The sequence below is a fragment of the Sorex araneus genome, chromosome 2 (genome assembly GCF_027595985.1).
Source record: "Sorex araneus isolate mSorAra2 chromosome 2, mSorAra2.pri, whole genome shotgun sequence".
NCBI lineage: Eukaryota > Metazoa > Chordata > Mammalia > Eulipotyphla > Soricidae > Sorex > Sorex araneus.
Window position 1 is genome coordinate 368,598,529 of NC_073303.1, and position 20,223 is coordinate 368,618,751.

The window sequence follows — 20,223 nt, forward strand, 5'->3', positions numbered from 1 at the left end:
AGAGTGTTAGATGCTCGGAGTCATTGATCTAGACACAGATGACCCAGGAAATGGGAAGGAATGCGCGGCCGTGTCTGGTTTGTTTTTTAAATAAGCAGCGGATCCACTTATCCACACACAGGGCTCTGGCACAGTGCGCAAGGAGGATGGATGTGGTGCCCGCCAGGAAGCCTGGCCTCCTTCCTGCTGCCAGAGCAGATCTGTACCGTCTGCGCCTTCCTGGGGAGGAGGCTGGCCCCGCCGTGAAGCTCTGTCCTCATCACAAGGCACAAGGGGAGGGAGGGGGAGGGGAGGTGTGGGGCGGGGGGGGGGGAAGCCTTTGGTGACCCATTGAAGCGACCACCACGGTGCTGAGCCTCCTGCCTCCAGAGGCAGCCCGTGAATACATGCAGGTTGTGCACTTTGTGTGGCCTCTCCGCGTGCCTGGTCCCGAATGTGAGTGTCTCCAAAGAGAGGGGCCTCAGCTCCCACCTCTGCTCAGATAACCCCGTCTCCCGCACTTCCTGATTGTAAAACTGTTTTGCTTTGGAGTCAACTCTGGCCGATTCCCCCAGTCTGTTTATCCGCCCGGGTCTGCGTGTAATTGCTGGAAAAAGAGATTAGCCCGCCTGTCGTAATCCTTTCCGTTGCCAGAGCACTCGGGGCCGAGAGACCCACTGAAAGCCACGTTGTCCCGAAGCGGCTGGGACACAATTGGTCGCTGCATCCCATCAACCTTTGATGATCTGGGGAGCGGAGGAGCTAGTGCAAAAGGCCGGAGCTCGTGTGTCTGATGCGGGGGACCAGGTTCATCCCTGGGGGAACGACCTCGTTGTCTGCCCAGCACCCAGCCCCTAAGCCAGGAGTCATCCCCCGGTGTGTCCCTTCCCCGAAAATCTGTAAATCTGACAAATGGTTTTTGGGCACTCTCACCCCACACGCCCCCGGGCGGGGATGGGTCTTACAGAAGAGCCTGAAGCTCCAGGGAAGAGCCCACCAACAGAGCCCCAGGGGAAGGACGGAGGACAGCAGCGGGGCCAGAAGCAGCTCAGCCCTCAGGAGAGGGCAGCTCGGAAGTCCGCTTCCCCCCCAGAGCTGCCTCGGGCAGGCCTCGATACTGCTGCACACAGGTTGGTGCAGCCCCAGTCTTGCCCTACAAGTGAGGCCCTGGAGGGAACATTCTTTAGAAAGCCAAGCACAGAGCATCCTCCTCATTTTCCAGATAAGAAAACCTGAGACAGAGGTCAGTAGAGACGAGGTGACTGGCCCAAAGGCCAGCGGCCAGCGAGCAGCCACGTGGGCATCCCAATGGGGCTGGAGGCTCAGGAGGGACCGGAAGGAAGGAGGGGCCGAGTTGGGTTTTGCTTGCGCTTATGTTTCTATGTCAGGGGGCAGATCTTCGGTTTTGGTTGCTCTCTGCTTTGTTCCTTCCATGTCATGGGAAGTGAGTTCTATTCGCCCTTTTGGAATCCAGGTTGAAACTTCTAGAGAGGTTTCAGAGGCCTTTCCCCTTACTGAATCCTTATATAAAGTGGCCTCTGGAGGGCAAAGGTTAGAACTTTGCAGAGTTTGGGCCCCCCCACCCCCCGCACTGCCCTATACGGGACTCTCTCCGACTCGCCCAGGACCTCCTACTTTTACAGGCAACCAATGAAAAGGCACGTGCTTAGAAAGGAAATGTCCAGATCCAGGAAAACTGCATGCAGGGAGAGAAGGTCCTTCTGATGAATGTGTTTAGGCTGTTCGTTCCCCATCCATCTTTCGCCAGTTCTTGTTTGCCTGTCCCATCTTAATCATTTCGAGGTGCCCACAATGCCTGGGTAATGGGCGTGCGGTAAAAATAAATGGGATAAATAAATTAGTCTCGAAGCTTCACAAATAAATCCAGTTGAATCAGCCTTACCAAAAATCACTCAGTCTTGAAGAGCGAAGTGGAGGTTGTAATGAAATAAGAAATGGATCTTTTGTTTCACAAAAAGCAAGAGGGGGTGAAAAACCTCACTCCGAAGGCATGAAAAAGTTCAAGAAAGAAAAGGGAATCCTATTTGCAGAGAGTTAGTCATTGTTCTTTTCTTGAGGCTTTGTGGCATCTCTTTCTACAGCCTTAATTCACCTTGTATTTTGAGAACTCTCCATCAGTATTGAGCACAGGTCCTTACAAGAGCAGAGCTGGCAACATCCTACTTGACAGCTACTTTATATGCCAAAAGAGATCAGGTGGCTTCAAAAAATTGCCTCTCAGAAAGGAGGAAGTAGCCCAAAATTTCACATTTTTGCTTTTCCTAGTATAAGGTCCGCGGTTGCTACTGGGTTAGGCACGGGCTGAAAACACATACATTTACACACACAATCATACATCTACACATATATGCACACATGCACATATACACAGACCTATAACACACCCTTACACTTCCATACAGTCATCCTCGCACGAGACAGTGCAGTGAAGGAGACGAGGCTTTAAATCCTTCATTTGTGTTCACAGCTTCATGATGCAGTGTACAGGAAACTGCTGGCTGCACACTCTTATAGAGGTCACCTGATAGAACTGTGGGTTTGTTTTTTTTTTAAGAGGCTAGCAGAAGAGAATCTCTCAAGATTTAAATGGATGATACAATTACGGCAAATTGTATTTCAAGTAGACCTTGGACATCTATGCCTGTAAAATGCATCTATTCGGGTTGGCTTATATTGCACGTTTTTGTACCTTCTCATCAGGAAAGCCAGGGGCATCTTGCGACAGGGATTATTTTCTCCAGGGAGAGAGAAGCAGTCTCCTACACATGCAAGATCTCTGGGGATGCTGCTGGGGAAACAGAGGCACATCTAAATCCAAGCTTCAAGACATTCCAGTCCACACACACACACACACACACACACACACACACACACACACACACAGTGATTGGCTCGCAGTTGCACATGCGCTCACACATGGTCATGCTCCCAGAAATTCTCATTGATTTCCATCCTCCGACTCCATCATCCTCTCGGATTTCATCCATGAGCTCCCACACTCACACACACCATTTCGCACACAGGCTCTCACAGACACACCTCACACATGCCCGCTTCCTCACACACCGATGCACACACAGTCGTGCTCACCCTCACCAGCCATAGTCACATCAATTCTGGTAGTGACAACCCACTCACTTACACTCAGGCTCCAGTGCTCGCCCAGACTCCCACTTGCTCACACACGCTCTGATTCATACATGTTCTCACACACGCCAGCTCACATATGCCCTCCCCCCCGCCCACCAGAGCCTGGACAAGGGTTAGGAGAGGGTTAGCTTCTTAAGGATTCCCCCCCTGGATATTCCATTTTTCTCATCCTAATTTGTGGTATACCCCAGACTTACATAACTCTACAATCCAACACAACAATGTGTGTGTGGGAGGGGGTCAATATTCAAACAAATGGCTCTGGGGAAGACACAACACCTGTAGGTGGTCTAGTAGACTTGACATCCGTCCATTCTGATGAACATGCCGAGTTGCCAACTCCATCCACCTTGAGCAGACATTTAGGGGAAAAGGAAATGACTTTATTAGTGGAAGACAGTTGAGTTGGAACAGCTCATTAAAAGGGTTTAGATGGGCAGGAAGGAGAGCACAGAGCCTGTCCCGCAGCAGTCGTAAGAATCTAAGTGCAGACAGCGATGACATCTGCGAAGAAGAGAGCACAGCCACCCACTATTCTGAAACTGTCAGAGCCATCCAAGCAGGAATTACTCAGCAGACATGGTGACTCATCCCCTGATCCATTCAGCAAAGACTGACCAAGCAGCCAGCCCTCCACTAGGCTCTGGGGGATGCCACGGAGAGTGCGAGGCAAGGAGAGCTCACGACCTCTGTCAGTGATACCTCCTCTGGCAAAGTCTCCTGGAAGGGCGGGAGATGGCTCAAAGGCTGCTTTGCACGCAGGAACCCCAGGTTTATTAAGGGCACTGTGGGGTCCCCCAGAATGCAGCCCAAAGTTAGCTCTGTCCCCCCCAATATGACCAGTTGTGGAGAAGAAAGGGAAGGAAGAGAAAGAAGGAAAGAGAAAGGAAGGAATGAAGGAAGAGGGAGAGAGGGAGGGAGGGAGGGAGGGAGGGAGGGAGGGAGGGAGGGAGGGAGGGAGGGAGGGGGAAACAGGGAAGGAGGAAGAAAGCAAGCAAGAAAGTTAAGGAGGAAAAGGAAAAGAGAGAAGGGAGGTAGGGAGAGAGAAAAAAAATCTCTCCTGATTTAGCCCCATGATAGCTAATTATGCTTCTCTTTAAGAGTTACATATTTAGCCCAACCCCTTCTCTCTTTTTATAGCAGAAAACCATTTTTTTCAGAATTGTAATTTACACCATTCTGTAATTAACAGTGGTCTCCAGGAGAGTAAAAACCACCCAATACCTGTCTGGAGAAGATTGGGGAGCAGCACCGGGATTTGGGAGGCAGAGCCTTGGATGAAGGTGCCATCTGCGGAGGGAGGAAGAGTCTCCTGGGGAAGGTCAGGCCGCGTTCTGGACCGCCTGGCATAAAGCAAGGCGGAAGTCACTGGTCCTAGTGCTGGGGTCAGGGGGAGAGTTTAATAGGAAGCTTAGCTGTGCAGTAGGGGACTGACGTGTTTAAAAGACATAAAAACTTTATAGAAATTTATGGAAGTACGGAGAGTCTTTATATTGCCTATATATCGAGTATATTTGAAGGTAGATTTTACAGCTATTGACTTCATTCTGTGAAATTTATATTTCTAGTAAAATAAGGTTTTATGAAATGGAAAATTGATCTATCTTTCATGCGTGTGTTTTGCATATGTTTATAAGATCCTGTCTCTGTCTCTGCAGTTCCCTGCACGGGGGCTCAGGAGGTACTGCCCTCTATCCCTGTGTGACAGCAGCATGCCCCCGTCCGTCCCCAAACTGATTCTGAAATGCCTCGACGAGACCAACTCACTAATAATGGCCATCTATGTTTTTGCTCAATTTGGGCATTTTGGAACTAAAAATCAGTACCACTTAGAGTCCAAAGAGCTTAGACTTGACTCCCATTTAGTATTTTACCAAATGCATGTTTTGCTGACATTGTGAGGCTCCCGGGGTGCTTTTGCATATGCAAATTGTTGAAATTCCCTCAATTTGGAGAAAGGATATTCATGATCAGTACTGCCTTGGATGATCGTGTTTTTGTTAATTGCTGCTCTTCTTGCTTCTTAATAGCAAATTATTGTTAGTTTTGCTCATCATTATCAATTTGGTTTGTTGTGGGTTGTTTTTAACCCCACAGTACGCAGTAATGAATATTTATGAATTTTTAGACTATAATTTTCTCAAACTACTCTGGCTGTGTGCTGTGTTCAAGTATGAATCACCCACAGCCCTGTTGCTGAAACAGATGTATGCATCACCAGGCCCCGGTTTGCTAATTGAGAACATTTCATTGGTAATGTGTGCGGTACAAGGGATTTTAGCATGCAAAGTACTTGCCATGTACCACCAAGGTAAATCTAATTCAAGTACTGGGCAATTTTACAATTCCATGAGATCATTGTAAAACAGAAGACAAACACGTAAGCTAATGCTTTGTTCTTATTACAGAACTAATAAGTGCTCAAGGAATTTTGGGGCATGATATTCTAATTATCTGGGATAAGTCAATTTATCAATTGTTATTCAAAATCATACTTTTCGTGGTTGGTCTCAGTTCTACCCAGTGTTAACAGATATTCCTCACATCATGGGTTATTTAAATATATCGGGAGCGATGTATACTACATTCTGCTTTTGAATGTTTGGAATTGAAAGATGGCTCAAAGGTCAGCTGTGCTCAGGGGTCACTCCTAGTGGCACTTGGGGAACCACACACGGTGCTTGGGATTGAACCCAAGTGGACATCTTCAAAGCAAGCATTCAAGCTGCTCTACTACTTCTCCAGTCCCACAAAAGTGAATTTCTGTGTCAACTAGGATAGGTCATAAGTACCCAGACATTTTAGCAAGCACTGGTCTGGATATGGTGACCACATAATGATGTTAATTTGTGCGAAAAGCAAACTGTTTTGCACTCAGCTGAAGAAGTATCTTAGAAGGCAAAAGAAGAGGGCACTTAGGAAGAGGAAGGTCCACTACAGTCTCACTCGGCCAGGGCCACTCTTCTCTGCTCTGCTGTCCACTGACCTTCCCTGGGGATTTTGGATTTGCCAGGCTCTGGCAAGTACACGCGCTAATGCTTAAAAATAAGCCTTTCTATAGCTGGAGTGGAGATGTCTTTATAGCTATCTGCAAACATACCTAAGGCTTCTGTTTCTCAGAGGATCAATACACGTGGTACAGGCTCCCGAGTTCTACAAAGGAGAAAGCAAAACCTGTTTAACTCAGTGTCTCCCCAGTTTATTTACAAAACAGTCTCTGTATTGTACCTATGAACAGCTCCCCATGAGAGCCTGTGAAACCTTAAACAGAGGTTGATCTGTAGTCCGTGGCACGAACACTGACTCGAAGGGCATCTGGTTCAGGGAATAGTGCAAGTGCTGGAACAAAAGATCCCGTGTGTCCTTTTCTTTGGCACACGGAACAGGCAGAAGGAAATAACCAACAACGGGTTCTGTGAGAGCACGGAGGCAAACACCCTTGGAGCTGGCTGATAGAAATACTGACCCCGCATTTGTGGAAGGTGCCTTGGTGGGTGTTCTTTGGATTGACCAGCCATCCGGCAGGACGGTCAACTGCAGTAACATGGCACAAGGCAATACACACATGATAGGGAGCCTGGCACAAAAGCCAGTGTTGCCCCCTTGGTGTTTCATGGTCCCTTCCTGAATGCTCCCATAAATCGTTCCCACTGACCCCAATTTATGCTTCAGATCCGATCCCAGAAGTCAACTCCTTCCAGAAAGCCTTTCTGAGTTATCTCCTTCCCAGCCCCAGGTCAGCACTTTCCTTGTTGCAAACTATTAAGCACCACCACACAGCTCAGCTCAGCTCTGCTTTGATGGGAAACAGCTTATGTATGAGACGCTTCCAAGCCAGCAGCCACTCTCCTCATCTCCAAGACCCCAGTATCTGGGGCCAGTGGGACAGTAAAGGCACAGTGACTGAGGGATCTTTCTTTGCTCTCCTTTCCCTCCTGAGATCCTTTCTCTGAGGTCTAATCAGAGTCCTTTCCTCTACTCAGATCTCTCTGAAGATAGGTGTGTGTGTGTGTGTGTGTGTGTGTGTGTGTGTGTGTGTGTGTGTGTGTGTGTGAGAGAGAGAGAGAGAGAGAGAGAGAGAGTTTGGGCCTCATCTCACCAGGTTAACCCGTGCCTCTGTGCTCACTCAGGGGTCACTCCCAACGAGGATCAGGGGAACTATATGTGGTTCCGGGAATCAAACCTGGGTCATCTGGATGCAAGGTAAGCACCTTATCCACTGTACTTTCTCCTGGTCCCCTTTATCTGGTGTTTTCTTTTTTCTTTTTTTAGCTTTGAGAGCATACCCAGTGGTGCCAGGGCTTACTCCTGGCTCAGGAAGCACTCCTGGCGGTGCTTGGGGGACCATATGTAGCACTGGGGTAAAACCCAGGTCAGCTATATGTATGCAAGGAAAGTACCTTAACCCCTGTCCTACCTCTCAGGCCCAAGATCTTGACTCTTTAGTGGGGAGATATATGCCAGGAGTCCATGACACACATATACCCATGCCTGAGTACAAACACATGCATGCATCTACAGATTCATTTTTGCAAATAAATCTGTTCTTGTTTTAGGGCTTTTCCTGGCTTTGCACTCAGGAATTACTCCTGGTGGTGCTCGGGGACCATCTGGGGTGTTGGGGAGCAAACCTGGGCCAACTACATGCAAGGCAAACACCCTACCACTGTACTATTGCTCCAGCCCCTGCTTTTGCAAATAATATTAAAGCCATTTTTATTAAGTACTCTAGCATGCAGCGGGGTGAGAAAGCAGGGAGCAGGTTTGGGGAATGAGACTGAATCCAATTACAGCTGCATCGTTTTCTGGGTCAACTAGAATTGTGCAAAAGTTTTCAACCTATAAAAAGAAAAGCAGAGACTCAGTCTAATTCTAGGATCAGTTCCCTTTCCCCCCCAGCTGCCATTTACCCAGCCGAGTGTTGCACTGTGTCCACTGAACATGGGGTTTCATTTCCAAGAATTACCACGGAAAGCAATAACGCATTGACACGTTGATCGGTTTTATTTCAGGAAGTACGGCTGAGGATTTAGGTTCTGCCTTCCCCCCTCAAATCCTTAGGGGGATTCCTTCTCCACAATGCACCCCACTAGGTTGATAGAGTGATTGAGACTATATATTATAGTTACATAGGAACTATATAACTATATAGAGTTATAAGCATTTATAAGACTGTAAATGCAATCTGGTCCTGGGCTGGAGGAGCTAAGATCCAGATACACAAAGACTCTACTGCAAATGCACTTCCCTAGTCGGTGCAAAGCTCCAGACGGAGCAAGGAGGTCTGACAAGAGGGAACCAAATGGAAGGCTGGAGCCATAGCACGGTGGGTAGGGCGTTTGCCTTGCATGCACCTAAACTGGGTTCAAATTCCCAGCATCCCATATCCCCAGCACGGCCAGCAGTGATTCCGGAGTGCAGAGTGAGGAGTAACTCCTGTGCATCTCTGGGCAAGACCCAAAAAGGAAAAAAAAAAAAAAAAAAAGGAGGGAACCAGAGCTCTACCCAGCCCCTTTTTCTTCTTCCTCTCCTTGAGACCAGGGAGATCCTCACCAGAAATTCTAAACTACTGAGTACGGAATCATAGTAACCTCTCTTCCTTTCTTAAATATTGTCTTAATTTCCCCCGAGCAAGCCAGAGCAAGTTTACATTAGCATCCATGCGTGTCAGACCATAGATAACCCCTTCATTAAGAACAGGCCACCTGCTCAACAAAATTGAAATTCGTTTGTGTTATCCAGAGCTATTCGAAACAAAACAGGATGCTTCTATCAGAAAGAAACAAAAACAAAGAGTTTCCAGAACAGCCCACCCGCTGATGAAAACACTTATTGAAGGAAACCTTCCTGGCCTCAGAGGCCATTGTCAGTCTGTCTCTCGTCACATAAGAACTGCATTAAGGACAATGACAAGGTCCACCTGGGCCCTGACTCACTCAGCATCACTGCTAAACAGTGAAGGTCACAAGTAGGGCCACCAGGAGCCAGCAAAGACAAAACATGTTCTGACGTAGTTATTACAAATCGATCCTCTGGCTTTTCAGAGAAGCCACTTGAACATCAACTCCACCTAAAATCCTTGGCTCGGCAGTTTCTTGTCACTTGACCACCCAAATCTGCTCAAATTCGGAGAGAAGCTGATGATAAAGTTTCCCACCCTCCTCTCCCCTCTCCGACACACACCACCCACCACCCAGATGAAGTGAGGGGGAAACAATGACCAACACATGAATCTATTTGAAATCATTTTATGAATTTTAATCATAGCAAATGTGTTTGAACAGTAGTCATAAAATCAACATTACCACATATACAAAGGACAAGACACCAGTTTGGCATACAAAAATACCATATATTAAAATCGGGTTCATTGGAAAAACTCAGGACTTGCTAAGACACCATCTACAACAGAGAGAGCAAGCAAGAATGCTTTAAAGACATTCAGAGTTATAAACAGCAGCTTGATATCCCCCTTACGAAGTCAATATTTGGCAACATTGGGACAATATTTTCTACACAGCCCAGTAGCTCATTAATCTGTAGGGTGGTTTTTGGCCCTTTAAAAAAAGAAAAGCTCCTAAAATCCATAATCCACATAATTGCAAGTGAAACACGTCCAGAACTTGAGTTATCAGCTTGGGAGCAGCATTCATCTAAGTCGTCGGGCTAGAGCACGAGTTACCAATAGGCTCGGGGGGCCACCACAGGAGTCGTAAGAACAGTGGGAACCCCAGGCAGCAGCTGCAGGGCTAAGTGAGGAGTTCCCATCCACTCCAAGGTGACACCAGCCACCAATACCCCAGCCCACCGCCAGCACTTGGGCAACCATCAAGTGAAACAGGAACAAGTGGCAGAATCAACGTATGACCACCACTGGGAGGGGAACAAAAATACTCCACTAGTCTTCCCAACAGTGGCCATGAACTCAAGTGAAGGTCCTTGCCATGGTTCTATGGTTTCGAGGTTGCTAGAATTTGTGGGGGGCTCAGCACCACAACTCCAGAGCTGCCTGTCACATAACCTGGTGTGCTCACAATGACAGAAGGCCTCCCTGGACCCTCTCATCCACTGACCACACTCCTCCTATAACTTTTTAGCATCCCGAATGGAGCGACAGGCCCCAGGGGTGAGAGGACACCCGTGCCAGGCAAAATCATTGCTGGTGGGCCTGTGTGTCTTTTGTGTTTCCATCGTGATTGACCTTCAGCTCCTATTCCATCTTGAAGAAAACAAAAAAATGGTGGTTTGTTTTTTTGTTTTTCATTGTTGTTGTTGTTGTCACACCCAGCTCCGCCCAGGGCTTAGTTCTGCCTCTATGCTCAGGGATCACTCCTGGTGAAGTTCACAGGATCATGTGCTGCTGGGGAATGAACCCGGCTTGGCTGTGGGCAAGGCAAGCACCCTACCCACTGTGTTTGTTCTCCATCCGTTCATCTTGGAACTAAAAGTTCCATGATGGGTTTCCCTCACTTTTTATGGAGGCCTCCTCTCACTCACTGAGACTGTGTGCCGTGCTGTGGCTGTAGAACCAAGGCTGTGTCTACACCTTGCCCCCACAGTAAGAACTGCTTCATGGTTGGGGTGTCCCTCAGGCAGGAAAATCTGCTCAGGAATGTTCTGAAGCACTATTAGTAGATGCCAGCTACTGTGTTCCCCCCGCTTTTTAGACATGGATGATATAGGCAGCAACTAGCTCCTCTTTAATGGGTGTTTTTTTTTTGGGGGGGGGGCAGAGAGATACTACAGCACGTAATGTGTTTCCCTTGAACATGACCAACCTGGGCTCAATACCCAGCACTCAATGTTCCCCTGAGCCCACTAGGAATGATCCCTGAGCATACAGCCAGGAGTAAGCCCTAAGCACTTCTGGGTGTGGCCCAAAAACCAAAACAAATAATCGAAATATTTTAAAGGGTGTATGTGTCACCTCTTTCCTTCTTCTAACTGTGCTCCTTCACCACCATCATATTCAATTGTCTACTTCTGGATTCTCAAAATGCAAATATCAAACTGACAACAAAACATCCCTATGGAAAACTCACCCTTTCTGGAGACTCTAAGAAGCTTTCCTGTAGGTGACTAGCCCTCCTTCCCATGGTGATGACTTTAGAACATGTTCCAGAAAAATAGGGCTAGCAGACTGACAACCACCCCCAGAAAAACAAAGAAAATACCTAGTATTGTAGACTTCAAGATAGCCCTCAGTTCTTTGCCCCAAGTATTACTAATTGTCCCTAAAAAGATCATAATATGAACAGTATCAAAAACCTTAGACTAAAACAACAAAGTCCAGCTAATGAGATGAGAATTTTCAAGCACCACTACATCATAAGTGAGATATACTTAGTGGGATACCCCAGGCAGTGAGTTTGGAAAAACAAAATCATTTGGCCTGAAAGTACAAGGAAATCTGAGCAGAAAATTGGAGCCACATTGCAAGAGTTCAGGATTAATGGTGCTCTATATACAACCACTTCAGCAGTGTCAACCAATAAGCTCTTTTGTAAGCTATCGATAAGCTATTTTGCAAGACAAAAATTAAAACCCCCACCTGCTTGTTTCTCTCAATGATCGGTGCCTTTCTACTGTAATGTATACAGTGGAACAATCTCTGCATATAAATGAAAGTTTAGACAGAGACACACCAAAAGGTGGCTGGCCAGTCCTAACATCCACAGCATTTAAAAAAAGGCGAGCATCTCAAGACAGTGTTACATAACCCCCAAACTGGAAAGCATTAAGTTTTTATACTTGAATTTAACTCCAATTACAATCGTGTATTTGGATTACATAGCTTTCTATACAGATTCACACGGTGAATCAATTATGTCAGAGAAATCAAAAGGTTAAAGTTTCACTTATTTTGTAGATGTGTTTGATGTCGACAAAGTTCAGACCCACAAGACGTCAGCATCTCTGTTGAAATAGACCACTACTTTCAAAACAGTGACTAGGTCATGTTGACATCGCTTTCCTTTTATGGAGTTTCTGTTTGGGTGAGGATTGCCTTACGGGGGCAATATCGGGTTGAAACGGACTAACTGGCAAAAATCAGTTTCTCCGTGTCAGGATGACAATACTCATGTCAAAACTCAATGCTGACTTATCAGCAGCAGCATCTTTGTAAGGAAAAATAGAAATTCAAACCTTTGGCATTTTATCCCTCTCATCTCAATAAACATGAAACCTTCCACTTCCTAGTAAATCTAAAAAAAAAAAAAAAAAAAACTACCAATTTTGCCAAGAAACAAGAACTTTGAAAGATAGGTTAAAAAAAAGAACAGTCAGACTCATTGATGAGTTCAATAGCAAAAAAGAAAAAAAAAAAGCCTACCCAATTCTGCCCAACAAAACACAATGCAAAGCAGTGGTTCACAGAGTGAAACACACTAACCAATTGTGACATGGTTTAGGTCTTCAAATTTAAAAATCTAGACTAGAATAAATACAGGAAGAGTCAAATCTCTAAAAGCAAATCTCAAGCTGAATTCCCTGCTTCCCTTTACTCAATTAAAAAACAATCTTATTACCTTAAATAACCCTCAAGTCTTTAAATTTCAAAGTAATTTTTTTTATGCCTTTGTACAAGGCTCTAAATCTCCAATTCGGTAATAACTTAAATAAAAACCCAATAAGACTAACACAATGTTGAAGCTCACTCTGAAAATAGTACTTTTGTTTTCATCTGGCATCAGAAAAAAGATGTGGACATTTGCCCACACCATATACAAAGACAAGCTGTCTGACTTCAAGGGCAAATGGCAACTCTATGAATATAAGAAACATGCTTTCTCTTGTATATCGCACCTCACCGATGCAGCAATGAAGTTTGGGTCAGATGTCAGATGTGAAGAGGGATTTCATTAGACCTTATTTTTACCTACAACATTTACTTTTTGGCCACAAGACCCTAAACATAATTTCACAGTACAGGTCATGCATAGCTGGCAAGTCAAACATTTTAGAGCGACTGTCTAACTACTAATTTTGGACAACAGGTTCACATGCAGCTAATGATCCAGAGAGAGACAGGGACAAAATAAAGCACTCTTCATCCACTGATCATACGTTGGCCCAAAGTATCTAAGTTACAACCTCAGAGGGCAATCAATGAGTTTTTACTGTCATTCTTGAGATCGTCTATTTTTTAAGCCCAGAAAGGATATATATATATATATATATATTTCGGTCAAGTGCATGTACTAGACCATAAACCGGTCTTTGTAATCTATTACTCCATTAGCACTTTGATGCTAGATCCCATTGCACAACCATCCAGAACTGTGTTGCCCAACATGGTAGCCACTAGCCACTCACCAAGTAGAAGTAAAATTAAATGGAAGTCTAATTCTTCGGTCACAGCGACCCTATTTCAATTGCTTAATAACCAATGTGGCCAGTGGCTACTGTAATGGGCCATATAAGCAAACGGAACATTCCTGGAATCATTTAAGTTCCAAGCAATGCCAACTGACAGATCCTCAGGGCTGCACCAGCACCAGGTTTAGCCCACAAGGGGCCCACTCCTAAGTCATATGTAAGATTAAACGTAAAGAAAATGCCTCATAGCTTTCTCATCATAAAAGTACGACTGGAACTGAGAACTCATTTGTCTTTTCATTACAACTTATGCCCCAGGTCATGATACAAAAATTTTCCAAAGACAACATTTTTGATAGCACACTTGGCTCTACTTAACATATTGAGCATTCCCTTGCTTATGTCAAGATCATTAATAAAGAGGAAGATTCATGCTTCTTATAGTTTACTATTTACACACCTCTCATCGTTCTTTACATTGAGGGGAAGGAGTTGGGAAACTAATGTTTTATACTTTAAAAAAATTCAAATCACGGAGTTTTCGTGAAACATCTGTACAGGACCCTAATCAGCCCTCCTTCCATGCTTTCATTTCCCAGAGAGGTAGATGCTAAAGAAAATGAATATGTAAATCTACCAATGAAATCAAAACCCAAACAATAGCTGAGAGAGGGTATTCCTCCACCCTGAAAAAACATCAGAGCCTGGGAGCGATGTCAAAGTGCGATGTCTCCCTTTCGCTGCAGAATTCCAAGCCGCCTAGTACCTCTGGGGGCCTCGGTGCACTCACGTACAAAATGAAGCCTCCAGAGGGTGCCTTCAGCTCCAGCTTTCTGTGCTTTCAGATGTGATTTTTTTTTTTTCCATCGATGTGCCACTTGTGAGTGCTGGCCAATTGTGTCACTGGATTGGATGAGCTGTTAGTGTCAGGGGTAAATGCCAGAAGAAGCTGGAGCAATGGTATGCAAAATAACATGAAAACATCATAAAGTCTGTAAAAATTCTATCTGGCAGGCTGAGACATCACACACACACGCACGCACACACGCACGCACTCATCAACAAACAGATGCATATTAGTAATGCAGGCAGAACCCACTGAATGTTTCTACATCAGTAAAACTCACACGCAAAAGTTTGATTTAGGTGGCTGTTAACTTAAATTGTAAAGTCAAGAACCTATCATAGACCAATTTAATTTTGCACTGCTTTGTCGCAGCTCTCGCTCGGGATTGTCTTTAAGTTCAAGTTACTTGGACATTTTTACTCTATAGCTTTGCACTAAAAAACAGAGGTTGATGTATGGTGACACACTTAGTGTCTACATATAATGTAATACACACTACACCGCAGAAATGGTCAAATCATCTGCACACTAACACAGCAGATTGCATTCACAAAACTAACTTGAATGTGGCCTGGCTTAAAATGGAAAAGGTGAAATACATTAGAAATACTGAATAAAAAATGCAACATTTCTGTGAGGGTTATTTTTCCCACCAGAAGGAATAAAAATTAGGTCAGACATGCATCAGGGCAGCATGAGAAATTCTGACAAACTGACACTAACCCACCGATCTAGTTTTACAGAATAGAAGATATTATTCAGCTAATACACCAAATTTACTAATACCAGAGAAATTCTAATCATTGGTTGTATAATGCCCAATAGCTTACACAATAAAATAGCACTTTACCTAATTTCTAGTTTGAGCTTTCAAATACATCTCCTAGAGGCCTTATGACAAATTTGAAAGATTTGAAAAACTTGAGCTCATATATTCATATTGAATCCTCATGCCAATAAAACAGCTTTGACTCTACTCATTTGATTGTTGGTTCCCCCACCCCCACCCCAATTAATCCCATTACTCTGATGTGTGCATTTTGTAAGGAAATTAAATTGTTTTGATCTCATAGGGCTCTTTCTAGTCTTGGCTTTTGGAACACGCTACTGCTTATCTTTCCCACCACTGTTTTCAGGGGCTCAGTGGGACAAAACCAGACCTATTTATGAATAGAGTCCTTACAACATACTGCATGCTTCATCAATTGTACAAAAGAAATTAGAAAACTGGAACGCTCATGCCCATTTCCAAACGCACGCATTTAACACGGGCATTTTTTTCACAAGCATCTATCGACCGTGACAGATTTAAGAATATCTGAGGATTTATGGCAAACCAGTCCTCTGAAATTGGAATGTGAATTGTTGGTTTCCCTTGTTGCTTTTCTTCCTACAAAAGTACCTACAAAAGTTTCAAGACCCTTCCTCACGGGTATCAATGATTATCCTGTTGGATTTCTCAAATGATGTAAATCTCATGGAACAGAACTTTCCAGCACGTGACCAGGGGACTAGTTACTGAAACACCCGTCCAGTTGTTAGCAGTGAACAACATTCATGACTTTTAAAATAACCCCAAACTGGAAGGATAAGATAGACGCTTCTGACGCTATCCATTTGCACATCACAGAATACAGGAGCAGAATACAGAGAAGAAGAGACGGGGTGATAAGTTAGTGGCACCAGCACGAAGTGAGTCCCAGGGCACACAGGTTGGCCTCTCGCTCCAGACCCCGGGTGCACTCCTGCCCACAAAGTCTTACTCCCAGGATTCCTCTAAAAAGATTGAGAACCTGAGGTAAATGACACATACACACACACACACACAACACCCAACCCCTTACACAAATACACAATATTTACATTTAAGATTCTTATTTTGTGAGATGGCTTAAGAAAAATTGATATGCAGGTTTCCTGTGGGATTTAGCATTTCCCATTATTACTCAGCATACGGCTCCCCTGTTGGGCTTTCAGTTTAATAAACACGGAGCAAGCTCTAATTACAAGGAAAGAAAAATGAAGGTACATGACAAAACACGGCATATCGCAAACATGGGCTCACATATTTTTCTTTGGAAGGGGAAAAAAAAAAAGAGAACTATCTGTTGAACTAATTTTAATTTGGGTGCCATTTGAGAAGTAGAAAAAGCCTTAGCAATGGAATGAAGAGTTTTCAGTTTAAAAAAAAGAAAGAAGTAAAGACTCAGCACTGCCCGTCTTCCCAAAGCTTCGGGCGGATTCTCAGATCCATCTGAGTCTGCTCCTGGCCCACAGACCAATTTTGTTCTCATCCACAGACGTCCACATCGGATGCTACTTGCAGTTCCACATCTAGGGAGAAAAACGTCGATCTGGAAATGTGATTCTGACAAGCCGTTGAGTTAGAGTCCACGGAGGAGATGAGGAGGAGGAGGAGGAGGAGGATGCATGCAATCAGTGTCGGAGCTGTAGCCGGCAACACAGCAGAGGGGTCTGTCGCCTCTGGCCGACACCTTCCCTTCTGCCCTGTGTGTGTGTGCGTGTGTGTGTCTGTGTGTCTGTGGGTAAATCAAGTGGCAGCCCACAGGCAGTGCCCGGCACCCAATGATCAGCGTTGCCCCCCCCTGTTTCTCACCGCGATCCCCTCAACCAACACCTGCTCCGCCCCTAGTTGGCACCCACAGGAGACGTCCCCGCGGCCGCCCTCAGCCACAGGATATCACCGTGAAGCGCTTGGAGATGCAGGACATGTTGTGGAGCACGATGCCCAGCAGGAAGACCAGCACGCAGGCCACCAGGATGACCGTGCACACGCCCGACCACGTGGAGCTCTTCACCACCCCCGCCCGGCGCTCGGGCTCCTCCTCGGCGGCCTCGGCGGGCGCCCCGCCCTGCAGGGGCTGCTGCTCGGCGGGGATGGTCACCACGGTCACCGACTTCTGCTGGCCCCCGGGCAGCAGGCGGCAGCCCAGGTCCCCGGGCAGCAGCGCGCGCTCCTTGGAGACGGGCAGGGGCAGCATGTAGCACCCGTTGCTGGGCAGTTTGATGAAGACGGGCGTGTGCTCGGACGCGTGCGGGATGGCGATGACGGCCAGGACCTCGGGGTCGTCGGGGAGCTGCGACACGGAGAAGCCGGGGGGCAGCTTGGTGATGCCCCGACACCAGGGGCAGCGCACGTCCTTCTGGCTGGTCCTCATCTGCTGCAGGCACACCGAGCAGCACGTGTGCCGGCAGTCCAGCAGCTTGGGCCGCCGCCGCGGGCTGTAGTAGTTGAAGCAGATCTGGCATTCCAGCAGGGAATCCTGCGACACCGTCTCCATCCTGCAGGGCCCAGGGCAAGGCGCGGGGGCTCGGGCTCCACCGCTCCCGAGGGGGCCTCCTTCCGGGCTTTCCAAAGTGGGCAGGCCTGGTGGGAGCTCAGGCGCATCTACAGGCGTCCGGCCGGGTGTTTTCTGAAGGAGAGAAAAAAGGATGCCCGAGTTAATGCTTTCAAACCAGCGGAGACACCACCATCCACCTATCTGACAGATCTGTCCCCACGGCTCTGGTCTTGGGAAAGTGTGACCACTTCCCACCCACAAATGGCCCGGTGGAGCCTGAGGCATTGCCCGTGGCGATCTGTGCTGGCCAACCCACTACACAGTGCTCCCATGTTTCAGAGCCCCTGCTCTGTGTGCGACCCGGACGCTGGCTGTCTTCTCAGACACACGGAGGAATTCTCTCTGCAGCATCTCCTAAGCGTCCCGCCCTTTTCCTGAGGTGACCTACCCTGCAATCAATGGCCAGCTGCAGGTAACTTGACAAATCAGGTCATTGGCTTACTCATCTTGAGTTAAGATCTTTCCTCACTCAGTGGGTCATTAAAATGCCACCCAAGGAACACAGGAAGACACCTGATGTCTTTCCCACCCAATCCTTTGAAGTTAGTTCTGCCCAATTCTGGCTTGAAAATGAGACAAAGCCCAAACCCAGAGCAGCACTAATCAATCACCCTTCGGGGATCCTGAGGACCCCCAGAGGCCCATAGGGTCAGGAATATTCTGATTTTGGGTGCTTTTTAGTACACTGCTATTTCGCAGCGTACCAAGAAACAGAACTACAAGCAACTAACTACTATTCATTCACTGCTCACGCTCAAGCATTAATTACATAGTGAATGTGGTCCCGGCACGGCAGGCATCTCTTACCAGGAGAAATAAAGAACAGCGTTGGCCTCTTGGAATCAAGGGAAGCCCTTAGTTCCGTCCACCAAGCCGGTGTGAGGAAGCCTTGAGGTTTTAGCAGGGTTTCATTATACACTGTCCCCCTGGGTTTCCCACTGAATGCGCCCAAATTGTGTGTCTCAGCAGACTCTTAAAAGAACTATTCAACTCTATTGTCAAAATAATTACTAGACTTAGGGCTCCACCTACACCCTGAGGCAGGATCTAATAACACAGAGAAGTGCCTTCAGATTTCTCTTAAAACCCTTTTTTTTCTTTCTAGTTCCTTTGTGAAATTAAAAAAGCAGCCCCATGATACATGATTTGTTAAGATCAAAATTCAGAAAGTAGAAAAAAAACCTAAAGTCTAAAAAAAATCTCAACTGACAAAAGTTCCCAGTGACCATCAAATGATTTCAAAGCTGACTAGACCACAGCATAGCTAAATGAAAAAGTAAAATAATATTTAGAAAAATTATATTTAGAAATATTCAAAATGTCCATAGAATCTTTAAGACCCGACACAGCATCATTTTTCAACCAAATCAAGAACAAATCTTACGATTTTATGTTCTGTGCAATAGGAGTCCCTTAGAATTAGATTATTTGACTCAACATCCAATTCTGTCTAAGTGAACTTTACTTTTCAAGAAGAAAATAATTGAAATTTGCAAGTAAGTAGAACTTAAATGACCACACTGCACACCCCCCCAAAAAGAATATGCGAGATTATGTTAAAAAATAGATGGGGGAGAGGGGTCTGGACTGGAGAGATAGTACATTGGGCAAGGCACTTATGCTTCATGTGGCAGACCTAGGTTTAATCTCTGGCACCCCATATGATCCCCTGAGCCCTGCCACAAATGATCCCTGACCTCAGAACCAGGAGTAAACCCCGAATAGAGCCACTGTGGCCCCAAAATCAAAACAAAAAGCTAAATAAGAGGATTCTTTTACCACTCTGTATGTATATCAAACCTCCCCGATGTGTGTACTTTATTTGACCATTAATTGTATTTCACTAAAACTGAATTTTTTTTTAAAGAAACATGTATGAAGTGTTTGTCCTACATATGGCACCATCCTAGAGACAGTAGGGCAGAAAGATGAATCACATCCACTTCCTACTCATGCATAATTCAAAGTCAGGAAAGAATGAACAGAAGAACATATTATCTTCCACTCTGGCTCTTCAAACCAGCACTGAATACCCTATGTCAAGCATTATGATATTTACTTTTGTTTGCTGGAAGACCTCGTCTCAGAATGGGAAAAGACAGCCTGGAGGAACTTAAACGCTGATAAATACCAGGTGGTACATGCTGTCCAGAGGCTCGGGCATCAGGGACGGCTCAGTGGAAAATCTGGATGGATTACTAAAGGATTTAAGTAGGTAAAATCAGGGGACAGATTAGGTTCAGGATAAGAAACCAGCATGAGTGAAGGAAAGGAGGGGAGAAAGGACAGGATACTCCCAACACTCGGCTCTGACAGGCTACAGGAGTGTCAGGCACTTCACTCAGAGTCCAACAGCCTTAGCTCTTAAGCTTCTGTCTTTGACACAGACGCCTTTTAAAGACCCAGAATCCCACAGGGACAGGACAGATGAGCACACCCAGGGGACGCCACAAGCCGCAGACCACAGACCTCGACCGCAGACTGCCCCGAGGGCCGGCCCAGCAGGACACAGAACAAGGCTTGGCATCTGCTTCCTCTCTGGCC

The 20,223-nt window shown here is 46.0% G+C and overlaps 1 protein-coding gene across 5 annotated transcripts in view; it reads right to left on the reverse strand.

Annotated features, from left to right (window-relative positions):
• Positions 1-9,382: 9,382 nt before the first annotated feature.
• Positions 9,383-20,223, reverse strand: part of RNF152 (ring finger protein 152) — a 76,100-nt gene continuing 65,259 nt past the window's right edge. For 4 of the 5 annotated variants that reach the window (XM_055128112.1, XM_055128113.1, XM_055128114.1 and 1 more), the window contains exon 2: positions 9,383-17,751. In XM_055128112.1, coding sequence (XP_054984087.1) covers positions 17,005-17,619 — 615 coding nt within the window. In that variant the 5' untranslated portion in view covers positions 17,620-17,751 and the 3' untranslated portion in view covers positions 9,383-17,004. The remainder of the gene's footprint in view (positions 17,752-20,223) is intronic. The other variant, XR_008628608.1, reaches the window with a different exon arrangement.